Raw genomic sequence first — 25,310 nt, 5'->3', positions numbered from 1 at the left:
CACCGCGACACGGACACGGACTGGGGACTGTGGGGTAAAAATAATTTTCCACACTCACACGCACACGCTCTCACGTACGGTTAGGGATTTCTTCCCCAAATTTTCACACCTCACTGCACCAGTAATATGACCGAGTTTTGCAACCAAACGTTGGACATTTTATATGCCCTCCCCTACCAAACAAAGCCGTGGGTATTAATTATCGCGACCACTTTGCCACCCAATTATCGAACAATTGGGCAAACGCTGAAACGACCGATGTCTCAATTTCGGTTGGAAAATTCTCTCCCACTAACGTCACTCGGCGCGGCAGACAAACGCTCCGCGCGGGAACCGCTCAGGACGACCGCTCGAAGTGTTCTGCGGTCGGAATGGGGCTAAAAATAAGCGAAACCGTACCCGAAAAACGGCACACCGGGTTGCGTTCGTCTTATTTTTTTCGTTTCGCTGTGTGAACGTACGCAAAGTGGGATTTTGTCTCGCCCGCAGCCTTTTTTTTGTTCAGTTTTCCATTCTGCCTGTGCCCGCAACATGTGCTCTTCACTAGGAGAGAAAAACGCTGTGAGTGAGTGTTTTTTTTATGACGACACAAGAATCAGCTGTTGTTGATCGTGCGCTGCACTTGAACTGCAGTTGTTGTGCTAAATCGTGGTTTTGTGCGACACATTAGTAGACTGATTGTAGTGTGTTGATGTGCCTCGACTGCCTTCGAATGAATGTCGAAGGTAAATTGAATCAACACACAAACACTGATTCCGTCCGCACTGCAACACGTTGGCCGTAATGCGCATCGCTGGAAAAAAGACGCATCAACGCAAAACTGCAGCAAATTGGTTTGAATGCAGTGGCGGCGTGTTTGGCCTTCAAATTTATTTTCGCATTCGCATCACATTAGTTTCTATCATCATATGTTGCATTAAAGTTTGATAAAACATTTCACAATTAATGTAAAACATTCCAACACTATTTTGTGCACTTCAATTCCAAAATATCACTCCAAACTGGTTCTGTTTGTGATGCGGTAGCCATGCCCGACCGATGCAGTATGCGGCGGACGCGTTACGAAGCGTTACACTGCTTCGGAAAATCGTCCGGAATGGTTCGGGTGCTAGTAAAAAAAGAAAACAAACCGATGCGACGCTACACGACGTCTTTTGTCTCGCGGGAAAATCGTATTGCAACAGGTTTTACAGTGCTGCTCAAAATGTTACCTCAATTCACAGTGCGTTGCAGAAAATCGTATTTTTTTGTTCTTATAATTTGTTAGTGAAGAGGCTATTAAAATTTACAGTACAACTGCATTGGTTTAAACATGAATTCGGTCTTCGATCACAATGCAATTTGGACAGTGTGTTCAATTTTAGTCTTTTTACCATAATGTCTCTTTTGGCAATCATTTTTGCGTTGGGTTGTTTGGCACTCTCATCGGTCAAAATTGAACATTTTTGCATCTTTTATCTTTGTGCATTAGTCAGAAAGTAAAAAGATGTAGTTGTTTGTATAATAACCTATCAAAACCACATCAAAACATAAAAATATTACATAAAATAACATATCAACACATTCGTGTTGATGAAATTGTGAAAATGAAGTATATAAGCCACTAGTGAGCCATTAATACAAGCAAGGAGTGTTTATTCCATTATTTATTTGTTTTTAGTTTTGGAGGAAACATTTTGGGGGCCATTAAATGAGCAACATTGTTGTACACTATTTAAGGACATTTGAAAAGATTATGTAGCAAAAGTGCACTTAACCAAAGCGCATATTTATCGATTTTTTTAAAAGAAACAATATCCTGCAACTATGCATTGCTCATCTGAGCTCATCTGCAACTATGTAATATCAATAACATCTTGTTTTGCAATTGGTTGCAAAGCCTGAAACGCTAGTAACAGAGTTTTGTTTCTAATAACATATTATAACGCTAGAAGACACCTTCTTGTTATTGTAAGCGTTGCGTAGAGTATGGATCACCTCATAGCGAGAAAGCATAAAAAAATCGACGCTCGTGGTCTCGGGTTTCATTCAAAAAATTATCTCGTTGGCATTCGGTTCTCATGAGCTGAGACACTTTGAACTATTAAATGATCCACAGAGAATAGCTCACGATGGTGTGCAGATGGTAAGCATCATATTTGCTGACAAAAATAACAAACAAATCACACTTTTCCAACGTGATCAAGGTGTCAAGAGTCAATGCTCGTCAAAAGCTGCTCATATAAATAATATCACTAGCAACTATGCTGCAGTTTCAGCAAAAAACTGTTCAAATGTTTTGTTCTAATTCGAGTTTAAGATGGAAATGGGTCAATAGTTGATTGTACAGTCTGTTCCCGAGTTACGCGGTTTGTGCGTTCCCGAGGAGTCCGCGTAACTCGAATATCCGCGTAAGTCGAATTTCGCGGTTTTCGACCAAAATACAATTGTTTACTCGGTATTTCTTATACAATTTAGTGCTTTTAAACACTTTATCATTTATTTGATACGATTTGTGCAAAATAGGGTAAATGTACCAATAGTGGTGCAATTTGTAGAGGTACAAATGTGTTTTAATGGATTTAAAGTATCAGGAAGGAAAATTCTTCATGAATTTTACACATAGCAAATGGAATATGTTTTATTTTTGCAATCACAACTATTTTTACCATGAAATACATCAATTTTACGAAAAAATACATATTTTTGTGACTGTTTCATTGTACCTATAATAGTGGTATGGTTCCTATAGTTGTTGTATTGTATTCCTATAGTGGTGGTAAACAAAGATACCTCCAAAACAGTGTATAATATCAATGGAACTTAGTTTTGAAGCTGTTTTCGTATGAATATCAAGGATTATCCTTGCTCGTATGATTTCTTTCGTAATTTGATCTTTTGAAAATGTATAAATTTGATTGATGAAGCTATTAACTAAAGTACTGCATCACACCTGTCGTCAACCGCACCCGGAAGAGTGTGATTGATTTGAAGTCAATTTTTCATTCCGCCAAATAAGCGAATTCTGGCCTTTTTTTATAAATTACCTGCCGAAAACTCATTTCTTTTGCTTATTTTAGTGAAAACAGTACAACACGTCGAAAATATCGTCGAAAAAAATCTAAAATTTCTTGTTTTTATTGATTTGATAACTAAGACCACTACAGGAACATGCCTTTTTGCGTGTGTTTAATGGCACTAAAGTAAAAAAGTATGTTTATGTTACGTAAATATGGTAAAAAGGCAATAAATTTTAATTAAACATTGTATTTTGACAACAATTATGATAAAAATCTAATAAGTGCGTTGTAATGTGGTCATTTAGAACGTCAACAAACATATGAGTTTCGTTATGAAATCCTAAGGATTTTGAAAAAATGTTGACACATTTCACAAAATAATGGATTTTTCGGTCATTAAGTAACGGAATGGCCCCATTTCACTTTTAAACCCTTTGTTAAGGGCCAGAAAATTTTTCACACTATCATAAATAACTTAACTACAGTTAATTTGTCGTATGAGACGCATTTTAGTGCGATTCATACTGCATTGGACAATTCTTTCCGCAAATTGTACTGAATTGACATTTGATCTGTCAAATTTGGAAAACCGCGTATCTCCGAATCCGCGTAAATCGAGAACCGTGTAACTCGGGAACAGACTGTATTTATATTTAACTTTTTTTAATTGTTTTTTTTTTTAATTTATGTTTAGTTTTTATAACTTCATTTTTTACAATTTTCCGTGCAGCATTTATCCAAAGTTTTTGACAGAATTAAAAAGGGAAGAGTTCATACTCACCAATAGTAGTGTAGATCGTGCCACAGTAGAACACCGCATTCCAGAAGGACCAGGTCTTTTTGTTCTGCTTGTTCTCAAACGACCCCTCCTTGTAGGACTGGTACAGGACGGCACTGTACTCCTCGACCAGATTGATCGCCCGTCCCTCCCAGATGTCCGGATCGGGATTCTGAAAGGGTCGTTAAACACACACAAAAACAAATCATGGGAAAATATTATTTTATTGATTATCCAGTCTGCGAAAGACAAACATACCTCCAGCTTCTCGCGATCCAGCGCCAGTATGCGTAGGTTTTTCGCCAGCATCCGTTTCGCGTGGTTCACGTTGGTTTCCATCTTTTTCTCGTGCGTTCCTGCTCACACGCGGGGGGGACCAGACAGCGGCAAGGAGATGGTGGTATTCGATGTTCATTAAATTACACACAAAAAACCAACATAAAAAGGATGAAACCGGAGGGAAACAATAAAAAAAAACAGGAGATTGAACTGAATTAATATTTCCGCACACACGGAGCCGATTTGGCGTAAATAAACAGTTTCTAATCGGTCAGTGTTGTTTTTTTTTTTTCGTGGGTGTACCGACTTCGAGTAAACTTCTTCTGCAATTTGAATCGATCATATTTTGCTCCTCCCGATCTGTGTGCCGATCGTGGGTCGTTTTAGGGAGCGCGTTGATCGTTTTCCTTTACGCCCAAAAACCCAATGGTCAGTACGACTTTGTACTATTTGTTTAACAATAAACCGGCCTAGCTCGTAAACTCGTGGAAAGCAATCAAACGCCACCGACGCATTATGACGTAAGGAAACTGTTAGAAGCCGGCCACACACACACACAAAAAACGAGGAAAACACACGACCGAAACCGTCAACCGTTTTTTTTTTGTTCTCTCTTCCATCAGCTGTCTTAGCGCGCTGGGAAAATTGTTCCTTCCCCCCGTGGGGAAAACCAAATACGCCTAACTTTAAGAAAACAACCAAACCGTCCTAAGCAGGATGGCAATAAATACACACACACACACACACACACTCAACACAACCACCAAGCGATCTTTCTTGCTCTTCTGCCGACTAAAACCGTTTTGTCTGGTCTCTGGTCTCTGGCAGATAATGAAAAACACATCACCATCCCTCCCCCTTGATGGCGAACGCATTGATGACGTATGGTGAAGTCATTTTTCTCCCGCACGACCTAACGAGAAACGGGGAGAGTATGGGGGGGCAGTCGAGATTTATTTTTAAGCCATTGCCACCCCGTAAACAAATCAAAAAACCATCCGACCGCGATCATCGCGTTGAAATTCGATGCCTCGAGCTAGGAGGTGAGCGAGTGAACGAGAGCGAGCAAGAGCAGGTGGTTTGAATTTTCCGAACGCGCGGAGGGAAGCAGATTATTGCCGAAGCGCGATTTCCACCACGAAATGCGTTGATTTTCCCTCACCTTCCCCATCGAGGTAGGGAAATGGTCTGTGATTCAAGATTCGTGACCTAGTGGGTAAATAAGTAATAATTCGGGCAACTGGCAGACGGCGATAGTACAGCCGGCTGCTACACCGTGTTCGGGTTAGTAGAAGCAACGTGGCAAAGCGCGAGTTAATAAAAATAAAGCTGTACAGTCGATCACGATCACCGTCTCAGCGCTGGGTTCGAGGCAGGCTTCCGGTTCGATTTGCCAGCGTTGATCGTGCGGCAGGGTGCGCTTCGATTAACGATTGATAAACATTGGGCAAACGTTTTCCAACACCACGGGGAAGGGAAAACACAGGGCAGTTGGGAAGGACGTGGGTGTGATACACTTACCAAAGACACTAGTCGTCGGCTCGAGCGCCATAAAGCTGGCATTAGTAGGAGCAGCAGCAGCAGCAGCAGCAGCAGTAGCGGCGCCGTTGGCGGCGATGGCTGCAGTTTCGTTGAAACCATTGCTAGCAACATCTACTTCCGGCGGATTATCGGCCTCACCTAAGCCAGACGGCATTATTATTATGATACAAGTCAGTCAGTACGTGCAGTGGCGGCCAGTGTGTTTGGATGAAAATTCAGCTGAAGTGGACAACGCGAGCGCGCGCTCGCGCGCCTGGCAGCGTAATCGCACGCGTCATTCTTGACCTCACTTAAGCGTGGGGAGGAATGGGAAATGGGCGTGAAGATGATGTCGTAACTCGGCACGGCGAGGTTAACGAGCAAGCAATTAAACTGTCTGCGATTGATGGGTTAAATTAAATAAGCGCGGATTTGGATTTTGGAGTTGCTTGTGAGAAAGAAAGCACTGGAGGTCGTCATGCATTTTGCGTTAGGTGAAAGCCACGAAAGCCGCACGGAAGTGATGATTGGTGGTGATATAAACTGATTTGAAATGGCAATTAATTCGCGCGTGGCATTATTTAGCATTGAGTGCAGTTTTGTGATGAGCGTAATGGTTTATTTAGCAGATGCTTAGGTAACTTTGGATGAGTTACGGCTCTTCGATAGTTCATATCAACTTATTCAGTTTAGTAGTTCATCTTCTCTCCTCTATTAGCTATCTTTGCTGATGCTTTTGTATTGCGCAACTGCATACATTTAGGCGCAATTTTGTAGCAACAATTTATAGCATGGGTGTGAGTGATTTCAGTACATTTTATTGTAGTTATTACTACTAATTAACGGCCCGTTTATTGTTCTAACGAAGTTGACTGAAAGAAGGAATACGACCTTCATCAACTATTTAAACTCAATTATATTAAAAAAAGTATCCTTATTAACGTTTATTTTGCATCACAACAGTTGTTGCTACGTGTTCGTAGTGAAATTTGTATGTGAGCGTGGAAAAGGACAGAAAAAATATTTGTTCAAACAAATATTTTATTGTAGAAAACGTTGCAGTTATTCGGAAAATATCTTTATTTGTTATAATTTCCCTATTTTTTCCCCTATTTTATCATCAAAAACCAATATTTCACGATCTCTTTCAAAATTCCATTTTTTTTGGAATTTTGCATCATCAACTCGAATGTTCCTGACGAGATTTTTAGTTAGTAAACCAATGTCACTCAGGATTAAACATGTTCACACGTGTCCAACACAAGATTTACAAGATCACACCAGTCAAACAGCACTTTAAATTAGTGTCTCCTTGTCAGATGATGCAACAAAAGGCTTGTCAATGTTTCTATCTATTTTTCATTGCAACGCGCCATTGCACCTTGAAGCTTAATCCATTTGTTAAGCCTCTCTTCAATGTTAAATCGGTTACAGTGTTCATGTTCACTGTCAAACCCGAAAATTGGATCATAAACTAGAACAACTAGCTCATAACTCGTTGCCATAACATTGTTCCAACCAGTGATCGGGAGCAAAAGAAAAACAGCACCTGTCTGTCACGCGATCGTTTGTCACCAGTTCTCATCCATCAGCGCCGGTTCGCCCGCGCCAATGATGACATTCGACAGCGTTGACATCTTCCCAGAATATTCAAAGGGGATGAAAAAAAGGGGGTCACATCGACCCTCTCTCCGAACCAGTGAGTTGCAAATGGGATGGAAAATGAACTCCGTGCTTGGTTTTTCGCAGGAAGGCAAACAGAGTCGCATACCAACCAACAGCCGCAGTGTGCCCTCCGCACCACCGCAGCACGGTATTGAAATCGAAACGCAATGGATAGACCGTGTTTCGTTGGAAAACTCTACTTCGGTGTGAGAGAATGTGTGACTGTATTCTCGGGAGATAATTTTAGCAGATGATTAACGGAAAAATATTAGGCAAAATAAAAATAAATAAATTAATGTGACCGACCACCGCGTGGAGCATGCGGACGGGTCGATTCCGTGACGACCTGTGTCTGTGTTGCTGCGGTACCATCTGGGTTTGGCTGACCCATGCATCCTCAACAACAACAAAATAACCACCCCAGTGGTGAATCGCAACAGTACAACAACGACTAAATAAAACATAATACGCAGGGTAAGGCAAGGGTAAGAGCTGTTGCTGTCCGCTGCCCACTGCTGCTGCCTACTGCGGTGGCTGTTGATGATAATGCCCGATGATGGTGTCTGAATGTGACATCTAATGATGGCATGGTGCGTATGTGTCGTCACGGATTTGTTTAAAATATTTGGATTTAGAGAGCAAACTCGGTTGCACACCGTGAGGCGTGGTTGGGGCACGAGGTGAAAATCAGATCATTTTATGTGTCTTTGGTGCGTTGAGCAAAAAGAAAAACCAACCCAGAGACACATGTACACACATACACACATCGGTACGTGCTTAATAAAAATCTCTCTAAGGTCGTTAAATGTAAAAGTAGTAAAGGAGAGACCAGACGTGCTAGATGCAGGGGTCAAAGTTTTGTTTTTTTAAAGCAAGACAGTTTTAGGTGGCTTATTTTTACGGACATTATTGAGACATTTAAATTTGTGTTTATTTTGTGTTAAATATTGGCCAATAGGCATGATTACTGGCAAATAAAACAGAAACAATTATTTCCTGTTGTCAGGTTCCAGTCGTTCCAGACAGCGCCAGTACGTGCTAAATCGAATATGTCTCATCAGATACGTGACACTACGGACCTAAAAAGTGATTGGGAGTGCATAAATCGAATTTGAATGATTTATCAATCACACCATAAATATATGTCCATTCGATTTCCTAAGAAAGTAAAAAAATCTGATTTTTGTGTGTCTTTTTTCCTTTGTACTAAGAATATCATGGCTGAAAATTTGAATAATTCTCTACTATTCAGTTGAATATATTGTTTTAGCCTAAGGTGCTATGCCAAATAGATTATTTCAGGACTGTCAGGGCATATCAGTTCCAAGTCATAATATTCGTTTGAATTCATTAGACGTGTGAAGACGTTTGGGTTTCAGTACATGACATTTCCTTCTTGAATTTAGTGAGCTCTCCTGAGAGAGATTCAAATAAGTGATGAGTAAACTGAATTAGGATGTTTGATTGTGTGAAATGTTAGCAATGTATGAGTCCAATTACCCAAAACGAAGTCTTGTTTTAGGATAATATAAAATGTCGTTGTCGTAGTGCCAAACGATCCACTCGCAGTGTTTGGAACTCAATAGTCGTGAGTTGATAAACTCTCTGTACCAACCAATGATGTTATAAGTGATGGAATATAGAGCAGTTTAACAAACCGCCCGTTGACGTGCGGGTTCTCAATTCAGCGTGAGTTGCTATGTCAAACTCCTAACATTATCAAAATCCGTATTGAATAATTGTATGTTATGTTTTAACATATTTAATGAAACAAACGATAAAGTCGGATAAGACAAATAATTTAATAATGAGTATTACAAACTAATTTGATGAAAAATGAACGTAATGCACCTCCTGGTCTCTTATGCCATCCCTAGTCCTTACTAACATCTCACTCATAGTGATTCAAATTATATCCAAGATAAAGGACTCAGATTATTCACTATGAGTAACTTATTTTTCCGGGTATGTAGTCATTCCAGTAGTAGTGGGTATTTTGGTTGAATTCTTAAATGGTTCGGATCACCATTAGTCACCGTGTTTAATGTACTTAATGTTTTCAATGAATTTAATGAGCTCATAAGACCATTTTTCAGTTTCTATCTAGATAAGATGTGCTGTAGATATCAGAAGATAAAAGAGTACAAAATGTGGCCATTACTTTTGTACCAAGAGTTGTGGTTTTGATTGTACTCAAAAATTGATTGCTCTCAACCAGAGAGTGTAGAGGAATGTTTAGCAAAATATCAAAAACATCGTTGTACACCTAACAACTAACAGGACCAAAATATGCCATTTCGAATTTGGCATCTTCCACATTTACCTCACTCCTTCGAAATGTTTGAAAGCAATGAAAAAAGCCCCCGTCGTGTGGTATGTAAAGCATTAAATTAAAACACTTCAACCCACCCCTGTTCGCCCCACACGATACATACCTTCCACCGCAACGAACAGCGCAGCGCCAGCCACCGAGTACAGGAACAGTATCAGGAAGAGGAAAAAGTGCGTAAACCATTTCCGCGACCATTTCGTGATCTTGGTGTACATCCAGAAGACGGACTTCTCCCCCACGCCGAGGCCCGATTTGGCCGTGTTGAGCGTAAAGTCCCGGAAGCCCTCGAACTGCTTGAACATAAACTCGCCCGCCTTGGCCGGATACATCGAGTAGTAGTCGGTGTAGTCGGGCTGCTCACCAGCGGCCCCCAGGCCACCGTCGGTACCGAGCGAGATCCTGGTCGGTGAGCCGGGCGTTACCGGGACTCCCGGTTGGTAGAGCGGGTTGTGGAGCATTTGGGCCGCTTGCTGTTGCTGTTGCTGGTGCAGCTGCTGGAAGTAGTGTGCCGGGGAGTATTTGGCCGGCGTGTGCTGCGCCTGGACCGATGGTGGCGCCACGTAGACTGGCGGCATTGTGAGATTAATCCGGGGCCGGGTTCCAGCAGCGTTCGGTGCCGGTGGCGTACGTGAATCGGTCGCCTGTGTCATGATAATAGAACAACAATCCGACTGTGACAACACAGCGGGACACTTACTTATTCGTCTTTTTTTCGTACACTACACAACACACTGCAAAACGTATTCTTCTCACCTCACTCACGCAAACTCTACTTCTTCAACAAAACAATCTTCAAACGTTTTGTGTCGCTCACAGATGCCTCAAAAATATTGCGATGCTTTCTAAAATTATCACTCAACACTCGTTTTCTTTTTTGGTTTGTTTTGTTTTACGACTTTCACTTAATTTTGTTCCCTTCGCTTCTTGCCACCAAAAACACATTTCCCCATTTTCTGCCAGGGACAACACAACAACACTTTTCCCTAGCACGACGAGCACATAGCGCGGGTTTTCCACCGTCGGCCGACGGCCAGCTTGCCGAAAGCATCCTCTTGGTACTCCAGCGACATTTTCAGGTCACACAGACACAGACTGGCAAAACGAAAATAAAAGGGGAAAAATGAAAATTGATGTGTCTCGGTGCCGTGATCACCTCCAACCGCACACCGCGGTTCTATATTTAAAGGGACAGTTGGGGTCATCAGCATTTTTTTCTTCTTTGCTGTTGTTGTCCCCGAGGTCCCAAAGCACACGGCCAACACTTGCCCACTATCTATCAATAATGATCGCGGTCTCGCGTAACGATCGCGCCGGCCTCTCTCCTACACGTGAGTGTTTTTCATTAACGAGCGGAAAAAGCAACGCGTGGGAAGAGAAAACTCCTTCTCCTCGGACACGCACACACACATACACACGGGGCCACTCTTTGAGGGTGGAAAATGCACCGAAAGTGGTGCGTTCTTCAACACAACATCTCCCGCAAGCTAGCACCGTGTGGAATGCGTGTACAATTAACGCAACTGTCAAATAACGTTCCTCCGTAACGCGTGGGTTAATGGGAATTTATTATCGAACACACACAACACTTTCATTTTTTGCTCTCTTTTCTTCTCTCTGTTATATTTTTTTCCTGTTTTCACGGGTTTCATGTTCTTAAGCATTTATTTTTCCCTCCCTGCACGAGTTATTAATATATCCTTTGAATCACTCATATTGCAACGGCTTTTGTGAAGAAATTTGTATTATTTTCCTTTTTCCTTTTCCTACTCTACTGTGTCGAAGTTCATGTCCTCATAAAATGAGTATGTGTGTGTGTTTGTGTGGGAATAGATAATTCGTTCATCGTTTTAGAGGTGATCGTTTTTAATTTTTTTTTTTTTTATGATTAAGGTCCAAATGATCATGTAAAAATGGGGGTTTTGGAAAATATTTACTATTCAGCTAATCGTTCTGTTTACAAAACACGATGTTGTGTGGCATATGTTTACCGTTTGCTCTGTTCTGTTCTAAATGTGTTTGATGTGTGTTTTTTTTTTGTGTCTGCTCATCTGCCTTGTTTGCTTGTTGTTCTTGTATTCGAAATTATGAATAATTCGTTTCAACGATTTCATTATAAAGTTGGTGTGCTTAGACAGATTTGAAACGTGTTTTTGTAATATTGTATGACGAGCTTGTGGTTGACATTAAACACAACATTTGTTTCTCTACAGTACGGCATGATCTTCACCACTTCAGAATTGAATTAGAAAGAAACGAAACGAATTAGATATTAATTTGCTGAATTATTTAAAATTTATAGTATCTTTCAATAGATAGAAAATGTTGAAAGCTAAAAAACACATTTCAAACGTCACGGCAATCACGGCAAACGCATCAAAGCTGATCGGTGTGAATGATCAGTCACATATCGTAATTAACGTATTTGTATTATCACATCCACCACACGGAAACTCGCAACAGCCAATAAAGGTCACATAACTATCCCTATCTTTGTAAACCTGCATCTACCGCATGAGTCACATCTGCCAACGGCGGTGCAGATAAGGCACACATAATTAAGGGCACACTGGAGCTACAATTACGGCAAGCACTGTTTATGGCGATCGTTTTGTTTTGGTTGCGCGTTCGATCGCTCTGCCGGGGTAAGTGCGCTCTGTAGCTGTCGTTGTCGATCAAATCAAACCTACACAAACACGCACTGCAGGAAAGGCCGATTATGGAAGCTACCGCATTTCCAGCTCACATGAATACAATTGCTATTGAAATTAAACTCCACTTGCACTTTCCGTGCGCTTGCAAACTGTGCACGACGTTCACAAACACACACACACACACGCGCGCAGCATCCACCGGCGGGTTCGATTTCACTTTCCAACACGCCAGTGACGCAAAAAAAAAGGTAAAGGGAGAAAGGTGAGCAAACCCTACCGAAACTGAAAAACAAAAAGAAACAGAGGAGGGCCCAACAGAGAGACAGACGGTCCGTTCCTTCCACCGTGCCGGTCAGCCGTTAACTAGTGTGGCCGAATTGGTGATGGGAGCGCGCGCGTGAACACGCGCTACCGAGCGCCCGAACGCCCGAGATGAGAAGAAGACGATGGTGACGCAATGGATGCAGGCTTTCTCGTTCGCACGCGCGTACGGGGTTACAACGCGCATTAGTCCTTGCGTCCCCCCGTCCGGCGTGCATCCGACGACAAACAATCGCACAGGCACGGTCGTGTCTGTTAAGACCCTTCATGCAGGTTTGAATTTTTGAACGCGAATGGGTTATGGGAAAAAAAGAAGGAGAACCCTCTTCCAGGAAACGAAGGGGTTGTCTCGTTGTGTGGTGTCTTGTGGAAGGTGGAAGACAGGAAAGATCGGATCGAAAGGATGGCTGGCGCTCAGCTGCCGTTTGTGTTGGTCGCGAATTCCGTTTCGCTGCTCTTCAGGTAGGAAGGAATAAGGGAGCAAACGCGGTTGCCGTAGTTACAGCAAGGGAGTAGTTCTACTGCGAAGACGGTACAGAAAAATAGGAGATATATTTGAACAAATAACAGCAGCTACAACAAGTCTGCTTTCGATTGATTTCATACTCAATTTACTATTTTGATGTTCAAATAATTGTTAACTTTTAAAAAATGGTTATATTTTCTTAGCAGACTAAAAATGGTGTTTCTAAAATGTTAATCAGTGTATTAAACCCGCTTCACCCGGTAACAACGTAACCAATAACGCGATCAGTAACACAATAGCTCAACCCCTGAATGTATGTAATTATTGTAACTGTTCGCCGTTGTCCGTTCAAACGCCTAGTGTATTGATTCATTAGAAAACATTTTTTTTTTTTGCTGTAGTATGGTTACTTCATACAACTTGATTACGGTGAAAACGTTCTCTTAAAACGTGTAAAAACTCTTTGCAAGTGCAAATGTATACCAGCATATACAAAAATACGTTAGCAACACAGCTAACGATGTAACCGGTCATGCACAGTTATTAGCCCGAAGGTATGCAATTTGTAACGCTAACGTGTTCTAAGCTGTTTTGCATTACATCAAATGGTGGCACAAAATGAAGCCATTTATTTAGAAAATCACAAACATCATTCTACTTGATGATTCATCACGAATTAAATCAGATCTAATTAAAATGGCAGGGCGCAATGCATCTATACTATAATTACATACACATTAAAACATTACACTTGGTACTATTGATTAAATGGGTTGCGTTAAACAAAAGCCTTTAAAAATAGATAAATTTTACATTCAAACATGTTAATCATATCAACCCTTTTCATCTGCCTTTGCTGGCAAGAAAAGTAAAAACCTGTGCAAATGTAAAATTGCAAAAAAACAAACGACGACAGTGCATTTCATCCAGAGCCGTACGCTGGCAGCGATCCAACATGAAATGGATCCTTCTTGTACGGTGGCGCGCAAACTTTGTCTCATCGATAAAACGGCTGTCATCTGCAGCGGCCAAAGGTGGAGGGAAAGCACACTTTTAACGCTTGCACGAAATTGAAATGGAAAAACAAAGAGTACAGCGAAAATAGCAACAACAAAAAACCACAACGCGTTACAAGACGCTGGGCGACACGCTTTGTTGTTGGTGTGTCATCGTTTATTTGGAAAGCGTGAGACATTTTCCACACGAATTTCACACATATTTAAAGGTTTGAATAAGCTTCCTTTTTTCCCGGTTCGTGGAAGTTAAATCCCACCCCACCCATGCAGGTGATAAACCGCATTCTAATCGTCACCATATGGTTCCTTTTAATTACGCTCGAACGGTCGATTTGCGTTTACTCATTGGTAGTAGCGCGAAAAATTAAGCTTGTCCCAATGGCTCGAGTCTGGAAAGACGACGAAAGGAAATGAACTCACCCTCCACAAATAGTGTCCTGCTTGTACTGTACTACTGGCAAAATTCTAACGCCGCTTTCATCGATGAGTCAACGGCGAGCGTACGTCATCGTGCGAATGTGTCGCGCGAATAAATGTTGTCAGTGGGTCATATTTTCTCAAGAATATACAAGGCGCTGCGTTTACACGTCTGCCCGTTTGCGCGATGCGATCTTGCGATGGGGCCAGAGGAGCTGGTGTAAGCGGACAAGCGTTACGCACTAATTACCATGCGGACATGTCACCGCCGAGAGGGGCAGCAAGGAAAAATGTCATACGGGAAGAAGGGTGAGTATATTCGGGCCAGCATTTGTATTTTTAGCCGGCCGGCCAGCCAGCCAGTGCGGTTCAGTGACATCAGTGAGATTTCCATTAGTGATGCGGTATGTGGACAAGCATGTGCCGATGCGTATGCGGCTCGCAGTACTGGAATGTAACGCCTAATGCGCGCGTTCAACATAAGTGGTTTGTCATGTTTGCGGACATCGGTGACAGTACGCCAACATATGCGGCTAACGATAGTTGCGTTGAATGATACGAGTCCCACTAACTACTGCATAGAATAGTCATTGTGGAGTAGTTACTGCAAACAGATGTAAAATACAAACAACTTGGATAATGTTACTGAATTTACGTTCAGGAAGTTGCATTTATTTCTCGTTTTTTATTATTTTATAATGCCTAAACATATACATCGATATCGAAAAATCGGGTTTTGATGGTTTTGATTTGTTTCGCGCAATGCAAATAGTAAACTTCACGGCGCTTATGGTAGTACACTGCGAGTAGTCAACCTTCATGCATTTGCACGCGTCTGCTGGTTGTTTGCTTAACAATGTAAAAAAATAGTAACAAAGAAGGAGCGATAGCGGTGACAGAAAAATATCCGTACATTGTTTCTTCCATTTTGCTATCTTTGCCTCGTACACCTATAAAAATATATCGCTCAGGTGGAAAGTACTAACGATGTTTTCTCTAACACTCTGTGTGTCTAGTGTGTGTGAGCGTGTGTTCTACTAAACTCGTTTCGATTGTTACTTAATCTGAAGAAATATAGTATGTTTTTGATTTCGGTTTCATTGAGCACTGAGCCGCTGCTGTTTTGTTTTCTCCCCCTGCACACACTCCAGCTACACTCGTAACTTATCGAACGTCCTAACTAACACAAGGACACTCCGCGATTCCACGGCTAGTGGTGGTAATTAGTGGTAGTTTGGGGTTTTTTTTTTGTTTTGTTTTGCTGCAGCATTAATAATCGTCGTAAAAGCGTAGAGTATATCATATATTTTATGGTTTCTGTTTTGTTTTTTCATCCTTCTAGGCTACAGTAACGTGCTTAATGTGTATGCGTGTGTATATATGTGAATTCTTAACTACTAAACCTGCTAACAAATACACATATAGGTGACACGTAGTGGACCAAACCAAGCTCAGGGAAATCGGGCGCAGAGTGGCTGTCACTGCTTATCTGTTACTAACTCCCTAAGCAAAAGTAGTGCAACATTTTTGAAGAAACGACTCCACTCCACCGACCGACTTCATACTTCAGGAAGATCAACGATTTATATACACAAAAAAAAAACAAAAGCGCATTCCAATTAGCTTAAACTCTTCAAACAGGTAATTGCAACAGGATATCATTCTCTGCGAGCAGATCGGAACAGATCGTGCAATACTTAAGTGCTACGATATATATGGAGCCATCATTGTTGTTAATCTCTGTAAAAAACGAAATATATCTACGTCTGCCTAAAAACAGAACTGCAGAAGCATTCCTATCGATAGGATGCTTTCCAACAAGTCCTCCCCTCAAAATGTTCCAATTCCGTGTAACTTCTTCTTTTCCCATACAACACTTGTTTTCTATCACAATTTGGAATCCACAATCTCTGCGTTCTGCTCTGCTCGAATCTTGTACGGACTGCCCGATCCACAACTATACATACAAACACATCTCCCGCACAAATTCTTACTCACAAAAAATGAGCTGGAACCACCTGAAAGCCTCTCTCAAATCTCAACGACATCAACAGAACTTTAACAGAACTTCAACGCGACATAACAAGGCGTCCTAGGTAATCGTAAGCTGTCTCCACAGATCCTAACAATGATGGTGGTGTTTCGTTTTTTTACTACGGTAATTGCGCTCCTACACACACACACACACACACACACACACACACATGTGGAAGTGAAGTAAGCTAAGCCGAAATTGAAAATCACTGGACGAGTGGGGAAACGAAATTCCCGCTGCTTTTTTTGCGATGTCGTCCTCTGCCTACGTCTTCCTATCCTACAACAGCGAAGGTACTCTACTCTAGCGTCTGCAGCTTGCCACCTCTAGTACACGAACTGGGCGAGAAGCATTTTGGTCCTACGAAAACAATCACCTACCATAAACTCTGATCTGGTAATTTCCGGAAGGGCGACACGCATCTTCCTCGGTGGGGGGGAGGGGGCGGATCACACAGGGTTGGTAATGAATCCGGCCTACTTGAAGCCTTCCTTTGCTCGCTTTTCCCACTCGGCCCGACGCTGCAGGATGCCCTTGAACTCGTTAATCTCCCCATTGTTGCCACCGCTGCCACCGTCCGACTCGATGATAGTGGCCGTATTCGCCGCGTTGTTATTGATGGCACCGACACCGTTGGCGCTGTTGAGCTGGTTCAGTGACGCGATCGTATGGCGGTTCGTGTTGATGGTGTTGTTGTTGCTGACGGTGGTGGACTCGCACGCATCACCCTGTGCCTGTGCGGTCGATGACTTGACGAAGTTGTTGTTGGTGATGACGGGTGCCCCAACAGTGACCGTCGCACTGGGCAGCAGGGTCTTGCGCACCTCCACAAAGGAAGTCGCATTGCGGGGTTGTCCACCGTTCGGTGCATTGCCGAATCGGTTCGGCACGCCAAACGGTTTGCTGGTGATACTCTTCCGCAGGATAGGCTCTCCCGAGGCAGGTGCTGCAGGTGCATTCTCGTTGGAAGCATTCTTCAGTACGGCAGGCTCTACTACGCTGCTTCCATTCTTCAGTGATCCATTCGTGACGGGCGCTCCAATTGCCACCGACTGTACGAGTGTGGTGGAGATGTGCTCGGCTGGCTGTTGCTGGACATGTTGCTGCTGCTGCTGCTGCTGCTGCTGTAGCTGCTTCGTCTGCTGCAGACCCACCTTATCCAACTTCTCCTCACTTGACTGATTCTCTTTGTCACTGTCAATGCTCGACAGCGGTTTACCACTCTCCGTCACCTTGTAGTCATCATCCGACCGTAACTTCAGCGACCTCCGCGCAAACACCTTCATCAACTCAGGCGTACCATCCTTATCCTTTCCACCTTCGCGCTCACCACCGATAAACTTCTTCCGCAGTACCACCAACTCATCGCCACTGCTCGAGCCACTGTTGTAGTTGGAATTGCCCGTCCCATTGCTTCCGGTGCTGCTGCGTTTCTCCAGCAGCTCCTCCGAGGTGGACTTTTTCTTCTCGAACTTGATGTCCTCCGACGAGGACGATATCCGCCGCTCGTACTTGATCTTCTCCTCCGTCACGGACGTGCGGCGCTGCAGTATTACCTTCCGGTCGTCGCTCAGGTCCTGCGAGAGATTCATCGAGTTGCGCTTGCTGCCGGCCAAATCTCCGACAGCTGCACCACCACCCGAGCCCTGTTTGCGGAAGGCGGGCGGGCTCTTCGGTATACCCAGCTCCAGGCTGGTGCGTCCTACCACGGATGGTGGTAGTGGTGGTTTCGACTCCGTAATCTCAATGTTCTCGTTGCTGAACCGTCGCTGCAGCTTTATGGCATCGTCTGGCTGCTGGGGGTACTGCCCGGCACTGGCAGTGGGACTAGCGATGGCGGGTGAAGTGGGTGGCGCCGGAGTTGGCGAGGTCGTCAGCACGATACTGCTCGTCTTGGCCGGTCGGCCCGTACCCTCCACACGGTTCTTCAGCTGTATCTTCATAAACTCGGGTACATTGGCACCAACGCCGATATCGTCCAGCCGCTCGTTGCTGCTGCCCTCGTCCGAGCTGCGGATGATGCTCACGAACTGCGACGATACTAGCTTGTCAATGTTCTCTTCAATCTGCGAGATGTTCTGGTTTGATTTGTTCAGTATGCTGGTTGGTTCCGGCGGCGTCAGCGTGTTCGTGGTCAGCACGATACTCTTCGGCTGATGGTCGAAGTACTCTTCGCGCGGGTTCAGCAGATTATTATCATTGATCTCAAACTTTTGCAGCGACGCACTGGACGAAAGGTGTCGTGATTCACCGTCATCATCCGCATTGCTGATGTAGTCCTTAAACACCCGCTGCTTGCCCGTGTTCATGTTCTCCGTCATGCTGAAGAACTTGTGCTCCGTCTCGAGGAAGTTGTTGCTCGAGAAGTTGCCCACCGACAGCGAGGCGCTCAAGTTCGGCAGGCTCGGCACCTGGTGGCCACCCGCCTGCAGCTGATTCGACACACCGTCCGTCGTGTACGTGCGAAAGCTTTTCGATTTTTCCACCGACTTGGCGCGCTTGCTCGGACTATCCTTGGCCGCGTCCGGCGCCGCCGCCGGCTGGGACGAGATGGAGATTTTCGCCAGCTTTTGCTGGTACGAGCTCAACCCGTACACCTTCGGGCTTTTGAGCCGCTCGCCGTGACTAACGTACTTGCGGCCATCGCTTTCTTCGTCATCTCCTTCGCCACCGTCTACACTACGCTCGGAGAACTTGCGCGTCTTTGACACGAGATACTCTTCGCTCTTGTGCAGTGGCATCTTGGCTTCGCCGACTGTAAGTGAATGGCCACTGCCGGACGAAGCAACCGACTGTCTGTTTACCTCCACATTAGAGGAGTAGCGCTGTGTATGCTGTTGATGTTGCTGCTGCTGCTGCTGAAGCTGATGCTCCTCAGCCGTAAAGATATCCTTCGGGAAGACGCGCTGCCGTGCGGCCGGACCCGACTTTATCTTCTTATACCCGCTCAGCTCACTCAGCTCCGGCTCACCGACAACCAGCGATAGCTTCATGATCTGCTCCGTTGGCACACAATCGACAGTGGCTGGATCGGCCGAGCTGATGTACACGCTGCTCGTGTTGTCTTCCTTGCGCGGGGACGCCGTCACCGAGTGCGACGACTCCTCCTTCGCGCCCGATTCGTGCTTCTTCTTCTTGAAGCTGTAGTTCAGGATGCGCTTGAAGAAGCCATCATCTTCCTTGCGCGAGGCTGCCGGCACAGCCGATCCCTCCACTGTCAGATGATGATGGTCGGCGGAACGCTCAAACTCATGGCTCTTGGAAATGTTGCGATTGACGTAGATGGATGAGCCCGTCACCGCCGGTGCATCACCGACCGATAGCTTCGAGGTGCTAATCTCTTTGGCGGGTGACGATTTCGGTGCGAGTGGGGTCGATGTGCCCGGTGGCACAATGCCGTACGGTAGCGAATGGGCCTTCTCGTTCGCTTCCTTCGTGGGTGAAAAGCTGGAAGCGATGTTGGTGGAGGACAGCTTCAACGATTCCTCGTTCACTTCGGGCGTCGCTGGCAACAGGGTTGACTGGAAAATTGGCAGGGAATGTGTTATCAGTTGTTACAGACATAAACTGTCCCTCTTATTCTGTCTTACCTCTCTTGGGCGAGTTCGTGCACGGGTAGGGCCCTTTTTCTTTGGTCGTACGGCAAGTTTGTGTTTGGCGGCGGAATGGCTCAACTTGGATGAGTCACCTGTTGACAAAGTAGAGAACACACATTCATTAAGGTATGGCCTTTCGTATCATACACAGCCCTAGTGGGGGTTGTACTACTTACCACTTTCATCCATATGTTCCGAACGATTCATACTGATCGAGCCAGAGGTGGACGAATCCAGGTGCAACAGGTTGTGGCCGCTAGCGTTCGAAGCGGACCGGTCGTCGTCCAGGTCCGAGCTCGTCATGCTCAGTATGCTGAGCGAACCTTCGCTCTTGTTCATGCCGCGATCCTTGCGCTGGGGCGTGATGGGGCTCAACGGCAGACCGAGATCTTCGTCCGATACTTCACCCTGCCGGTCTTTCCTTCGCTTACGGAGTACGTCTGCTAGCTCGTTCTGTAATTTATAACCGCAAAGAGATGTGATTTTTATGTCTTCTGATGTCTTCTTCTAGGTTGTTAATTAGATCTTACCTTTAGCGTGATCGATAGACTGCTTGCCGTACCGGCCGATTCAGAGAACACGCTATCGTGCGACTGTGAAAGTCCATCGCGACTTATGTCACTGCAATGAGGAGGGACCAGAAAACGTTCGATTAGCAATACTGATAACGGCGCAACTAACAATCATTACACGAACAACAAATACAGTCTAATCTCCAGCAATCAGCTTTCAAATTCCACGCCACGGACTAGAAGAGACAACTACGCTCCAAAACTTACTTTATGACACCGTTTATCAGCGTTCGATACCGAAGCGCTACGGTCGGCGCTCTATCGAGTTGGATCATTTAACGCCCGTTCGATTGCTCGTACAAATCAATCCCGGTTGTTGTGATTGTTTTACGATAACACTAAGCAAAAACCGTGAAACAGGCGGGCGCGCGCCCGAGTACGCTATCAACTACTTGTCTCAATAGACTACGGCACTAGACTGGCTTAGCTAGTGGGACAACATTCAGAGTCCTCTTGAAAGCCCACCGATTGCCGATTCTGTTGACTGCCACTGCTACGATAAGATATCCACGGGGGCCCCAAGGTGGAATCGCAAGATAACCACGCGGTTCTTCTGGAGTACCCCACGCTTATCACTTACCTATCCACAAGTCGACCTTCGCTTAGGCTGCGCTGGTAATCGGACATCTCCTTGTCTAGATCATCGGAGTTGCGCAGCCGGTAGGTTTCGTGCTTGAAGTACCCACCGGGCCCGCCCTGGGAAGTACCCGGTGCCGTGCCGGAATCGTTGCGAATCGTGATCGGGTAGCCTGTGCGCGGTAGCGTCGCATCGGTCGTGGAACACCCGGGCGTGGCGAAGTGGATGTGGGTTGGGCCGGCGGCTTTCGCACCGAGCTGGCCGGGCGCACGGTCCGCTGCCGATACGGTGCGGCGTCGGAAGATTCGCCGTAGGTTGCGCAGTGGATGGAACCGTTTCCGCTTGGTAGTGTCGCTGTTGGTGCTGCTGCTGGTGGCGGGTACTGTGGAGTGGAAAGCCGCAAGGGGAAGCAAAATAAGAAACAAATCAAATTGTGCACAATAAACTGAGTCGGCTGATAGGTCGTGGTGAGGTAAACATAGCCCCAGCGGCACATAATGGAGTCACTGTGTGTTTGTGTATGTGCCGGTAAGAGATAAGACGAGCACGCGCGCGCACGTTAGCACTGCCTTTTAAGGTAATTGTTTCGCTCACCGCTCCAGTCACGATTGGTTGAAGAGGTAGATGAATGTTTGCAAAATTCAATACACCGTTTATCGGTGTGGATGGTACTCAACTGTTCCTCAACAAGGGTGGCGCTAGAGAGGTAAGGTTCAAATCATTGTAGATGCGCTCCGTGTGGGAACTTCAACGCCGTACAGTACCAATCTACAACAGAGATAAAGCATCTTTTCTTTCTCCCGCCCTGCCCTATTGTTTACCTATCGGCGCACGGCTCATTAATATATCAACCAACGTCGGCAGATCGGCGCTTTCTGTGTGTATGTGATAGTACAATCTTTACAATGGCCTACACATATCCGTGCGTGTTATCAACAATGAGGTATGAGGCTAGTCCGATCGTTCTGTGTAGACGGTCACTCCAATTAGGTGCTGTCGATTCGATTCAATGCCAACAAAGTCTGTTTGCTGAATACAAACGGATGACGTCAGGAGGTGAGCTTGTATTCCGCCCACATACACAGAAGGCACAACAGAGCTGCAATATTTGCACAGAGCTCACGTCAAAGTTCGCACTGTAGAGCTATTGGCAAATAAGAATTAAACCACACAGAAGCTCGCGTAGTATTATGATTGTGATAGTGGCATTGAAATAGGGCTATTAACGTCGAGATGCTGTAAGAGTGCCGTGGTGTGGGCGTTAAGTGACTTTACAAACAATACACTGCTCTTGGGATCAGCTCTCGTATCGACCGGAACAATACGACGACGAGTAGAGAATTATTCTACCATGGAAGGGAGAACTTTGTATTATCTCAGAAACCATTAAGTTGTTAAGGATAAAAAAAGAAGAAGCATCGTTTGACAGCGTTTCTTACATTTTGATTGAATGTTTATTCGCAAGCTTACGTCCTTCCTCCCAGGCATAACACTTTCAAGGAGAGTAAAGCAATTACGGTGATGACTCTCTTTACGCAATGGCATCAATATTTATCCACAAAATGCCAAAAACAAATCACCACACCAGAATGAACCCTTCAACGAAGGGCCGACTGTTCTTCAAAACAACACCTTCATCACCACAAATGCTAGCCCATCCACTCCCACTCGCAAGGAGGAAGAACGTGTAAACAGAATCACATCACCATCATCATCATCACTTCGAATCATCTGCGCCAGTGCGCATTTACACACTAACCTTTTAACGCCGTTTGCCTTCTAACATCGACATCACGGGGGTGACATCAGCTGTCACCCAAACAGAGTGTACATGTCATCGGCGGTGATCGACGGTGCACACACCTTAATATGTCGCACCGCGAAAGGCAACCGGACACCGCGGATAAACAATAAATATTTTCCCATCCCATACTACTCCTGGTGGGTGTTAAAACTATGGTCAATATAAATCGCCTACCGATCGGGCAGGCTGATCGTCATTTACGCCAACGAAACCCTCCGGCCAGCCAAACACATTGGTCAGCTCTATGTCGGCACCCCCAGCCAGTCGTCACACACCAGTGGATTGCAGCAGTGGAGTAGTTCCGCGAGACACACACCATTATATACAGCTTACCCTGCTCGTCCGCAAGAGCAGTTCATTCATATTCCACATTTTACGATGTAGGTTGATGAGCAAACCGGCAGAGGCAGTCAGTCCATCACACTATTACGGGGCAAGACTGCCGAAATTCGGTACCATTGCCATATTGTCGGCACTACTATGGCACGGATATCTCTTTTTCCGATCGGACGAAACGGCTTACCAACTACGGTGTTCGCTACAGAGTGGTAAGTACATCAACTCTACCACACTTTGGCTTACACTCTGACCTCCGTGCCGCGCACACGCACGCGTGTTGAGGCTGTAATTATGCAAAGACAACCACCCACAGACGGTCGGTGTGCACTCAGCAGGAGCAGGGCTAGTGTTTTTTGTTTTTTTTTTTTTTTTTGGGAGGCAATGTCGCAGTTATTGTTGCAGCTTTTTCGATTTAATGTACCAAAAGCTGCTTCACCACAATATCCTCACAAAAGCTCACACTCATCTTGGAGTGCTACACGTGAGGAGTGTGTCTACATAACCTACTGTGTTTGCGCACTACCCGCGAGCCCCAGAAAGTGATTAAAAAGAGCCGAAGGTTGTGCGGAAGTTAATTATTTACATTATTGTGATTAAGATTATTACCTTTTGTGCTGAAGCCAGTGACCGATAACTTCACCGCCGGGGCCAAAGCTTTTTTTATGAATTTCCTCTTCTATTTTTTTGCTGTTGCTCTTTCTTTATTATTGTGCTTATGATATCGACCGTAGTACTAGCGGCTGTGCACGATGGATAGTGATGCGATTCGGAACAAAATTAATCCACCATTACCCGTGCAGCCGTCGAGGCGGGTGAAACTTTGATGCCACACTGGGTGGCGGCTCTGGGTCTCTCTGCCATTAAAGGGGAGCTATTGCATTTTGCTACAAAATTGTCCAATTTTCCAATGGCGTGCGTACGCTTTTCTCTAAGGTTTTTATTATTTTATTTTTGAGTTCCATTTTGTTTGCAAAAAACAAACTATTACCCATGGCTTGCTGCCAACATTCAAATGCGGAGCGCCACGTGCGTGCCCTAGACCGGCGCACAGACGTAGAGACGTAGAGTGAGAGAGATTGATAACGTGATACAAAATTATAGAAAAACAACCCCATAAAAGGTTTCACTCATGATGATGATTGGGGCGATATTGGGGCATATATTCGCAAAAACAAATGGTTTCGCAATCATAGCTAAATTATATAAAACAACAATTAACGTATTAAAAAAACAAAGGAAGAAAGCTCATCTTATCGAGGATGAGCGCATGGCAACAAGGTGGAAGTAGCTTTGGCGTGCTTATCGTCGCTATCTGTACGATACGGGACACATCTGAAACAATAATTCAAGCCGTTGTCACTTATAAAACGCTCCGCAACTATAAAGGAGACATAATTTGATAGTTGCTCGAGTAAGATAAATAATTAAATACAACGGTCACGGATGACAGTTGACACCTAGGCGAGATAGTAGTTTTTATTTTCCCCCAAAAACCGCATCCATTTGCAATACGCTTAACCGCAATGCAATCCTCGTAAGAAGCAAAAAAAACGTTGTTTTTAAAACCGTTTATAGGTTTGTGCGAATTTTAAATTCCAAAACGATTGTGTGTCTCTTTCCCTGAAGCATCCAACACCTGTGTGTACAGTTTGTTTACGGACCATAAACCCCAGCGGCACGCGGTGACAGTTTATACTTTTGCAAAATATAATAAAACATAATCCTCATCTCCTCACCGTAGTCGTGCCGAATTGCGTCAACACACACACACACGCGTTGAAGGATGGAAAGAAACTCTGATTAGATGTCGCGTTATCTGATCCTGCCTTGCGTGGTGTAAATGCATCTCCGGGTATCATCACGTGCACGTGCGCGATTTGTGAAGGGCACGAGGCCACCCTTCGCGTAAGTGGCGAGTGCGTTCAATTTCTGAGGCGCCACA

General features: G+C 44.7%; 2 protein-coding genes across 3 annotated transcripts in view; both read right to left on the bottom strand.

The window, feature by feature from the left end:
- Positions 1-430: 430 nt before the first annotated feature.
- On the bottom strand, positions 431-13,149 carry LOC121600546. Its single transcript, XM_041929229.1, has 6 exons — positions 12,503-13,149; positions 9,678-10,666; positions 5,578-5,736; positions 4,036-4,133; positions 3,781-3,949; positions 431-543 (listed from the first exon to the last, which is right to left on the bottom strand). The coding sequence occupies exons 2-6, from the start codon at positions 10,222-10,224 to the stop codon at positions 431-433; spliced, it is 1,086 nt and encodes a 361-aa protein (XP_041785163.1). The 5' UTR covers positions 10,225-10,666; positions 12,503-13,149.
- A 1,933-nt stretch (positions 13,150-15,082) lies between these two features.
- Positions 15,083-25,310, bottom strand: part of LOC121600543 (serine-rich adhesin for platelets) — a 62,985-nt gene continuing 52,757 nt past the window's right edge. Inside the window, exons 4-8 of one of the 2 annotated variants that reach the window (XM_041929225.1) lie at positions 21,229-21,607; positions 20,607-20,697; positions 20,253-20,529; positions 20,071-20,168; positions 15,083-20,001 (exon numbers count right to left, since the gene is read on the bottom strand). In XM_041929225.1, the coding sequence (XP_041785159.1) occupies positions 16,957-20,001; positions 20,071-20,168; positions 20,253-20,529; positions 20,607-20,697; positions 21,229-21,607 (3,890 nt within the window). In that variant the 3' untranslated portion in view covers positions 15,083-16,956. Of the gene's footprint in view, positions 20,002-20,070; positions 20,169-20,252; positions 20,530-20,606; positions 20,698-20,855; positions 21,122-21,228; positions 21,608-25,310 lie in introns of those variants that run through there. The other variant, XM_041929226.1, reaches the window with a different exon arrangement.

The sequence above is a fragment of the Anopheles merus genome, chromosome 3L (genome assembly GCF_017562075.2).
Source record: "Anopheles merus strain MAF chromosome 3L, AmerM5.1, whole genome shotgun sequence".
NCBI lineage: Eukaryota > Metazoa > Arthropoda > Insecta > Diptera > Culicidae > Anopheles > Anopheles merus.
This window is presented reverse-complemented; position numbering and strand designations above follow the sequence as displayed.

Bases quoted from the DNA above. Each gene is read 5' to 3' on its own strand.
- LOC121600546 (XM_041929229.1), bottom strand. From the start codon at position 10,224: ATGACACAGGCGACCGATTCACGTACGCCACCGGCACCGAACGCTGCT. The intron at 5,737-9,677 runs GTATGTATCGTG...CGTCTGGCTTAG, and splicing joins GCTGTTCGTTGCGGTGGAAG to GTGAGGCCGATAATCCGCCG. The intron at 544-3,780 runs GTGAGTATGAAC...TTTCTCTCCTAG, and splicing joins CACGATCTACACTACTATTG to TGAAGAGCACATGTTGCGGG.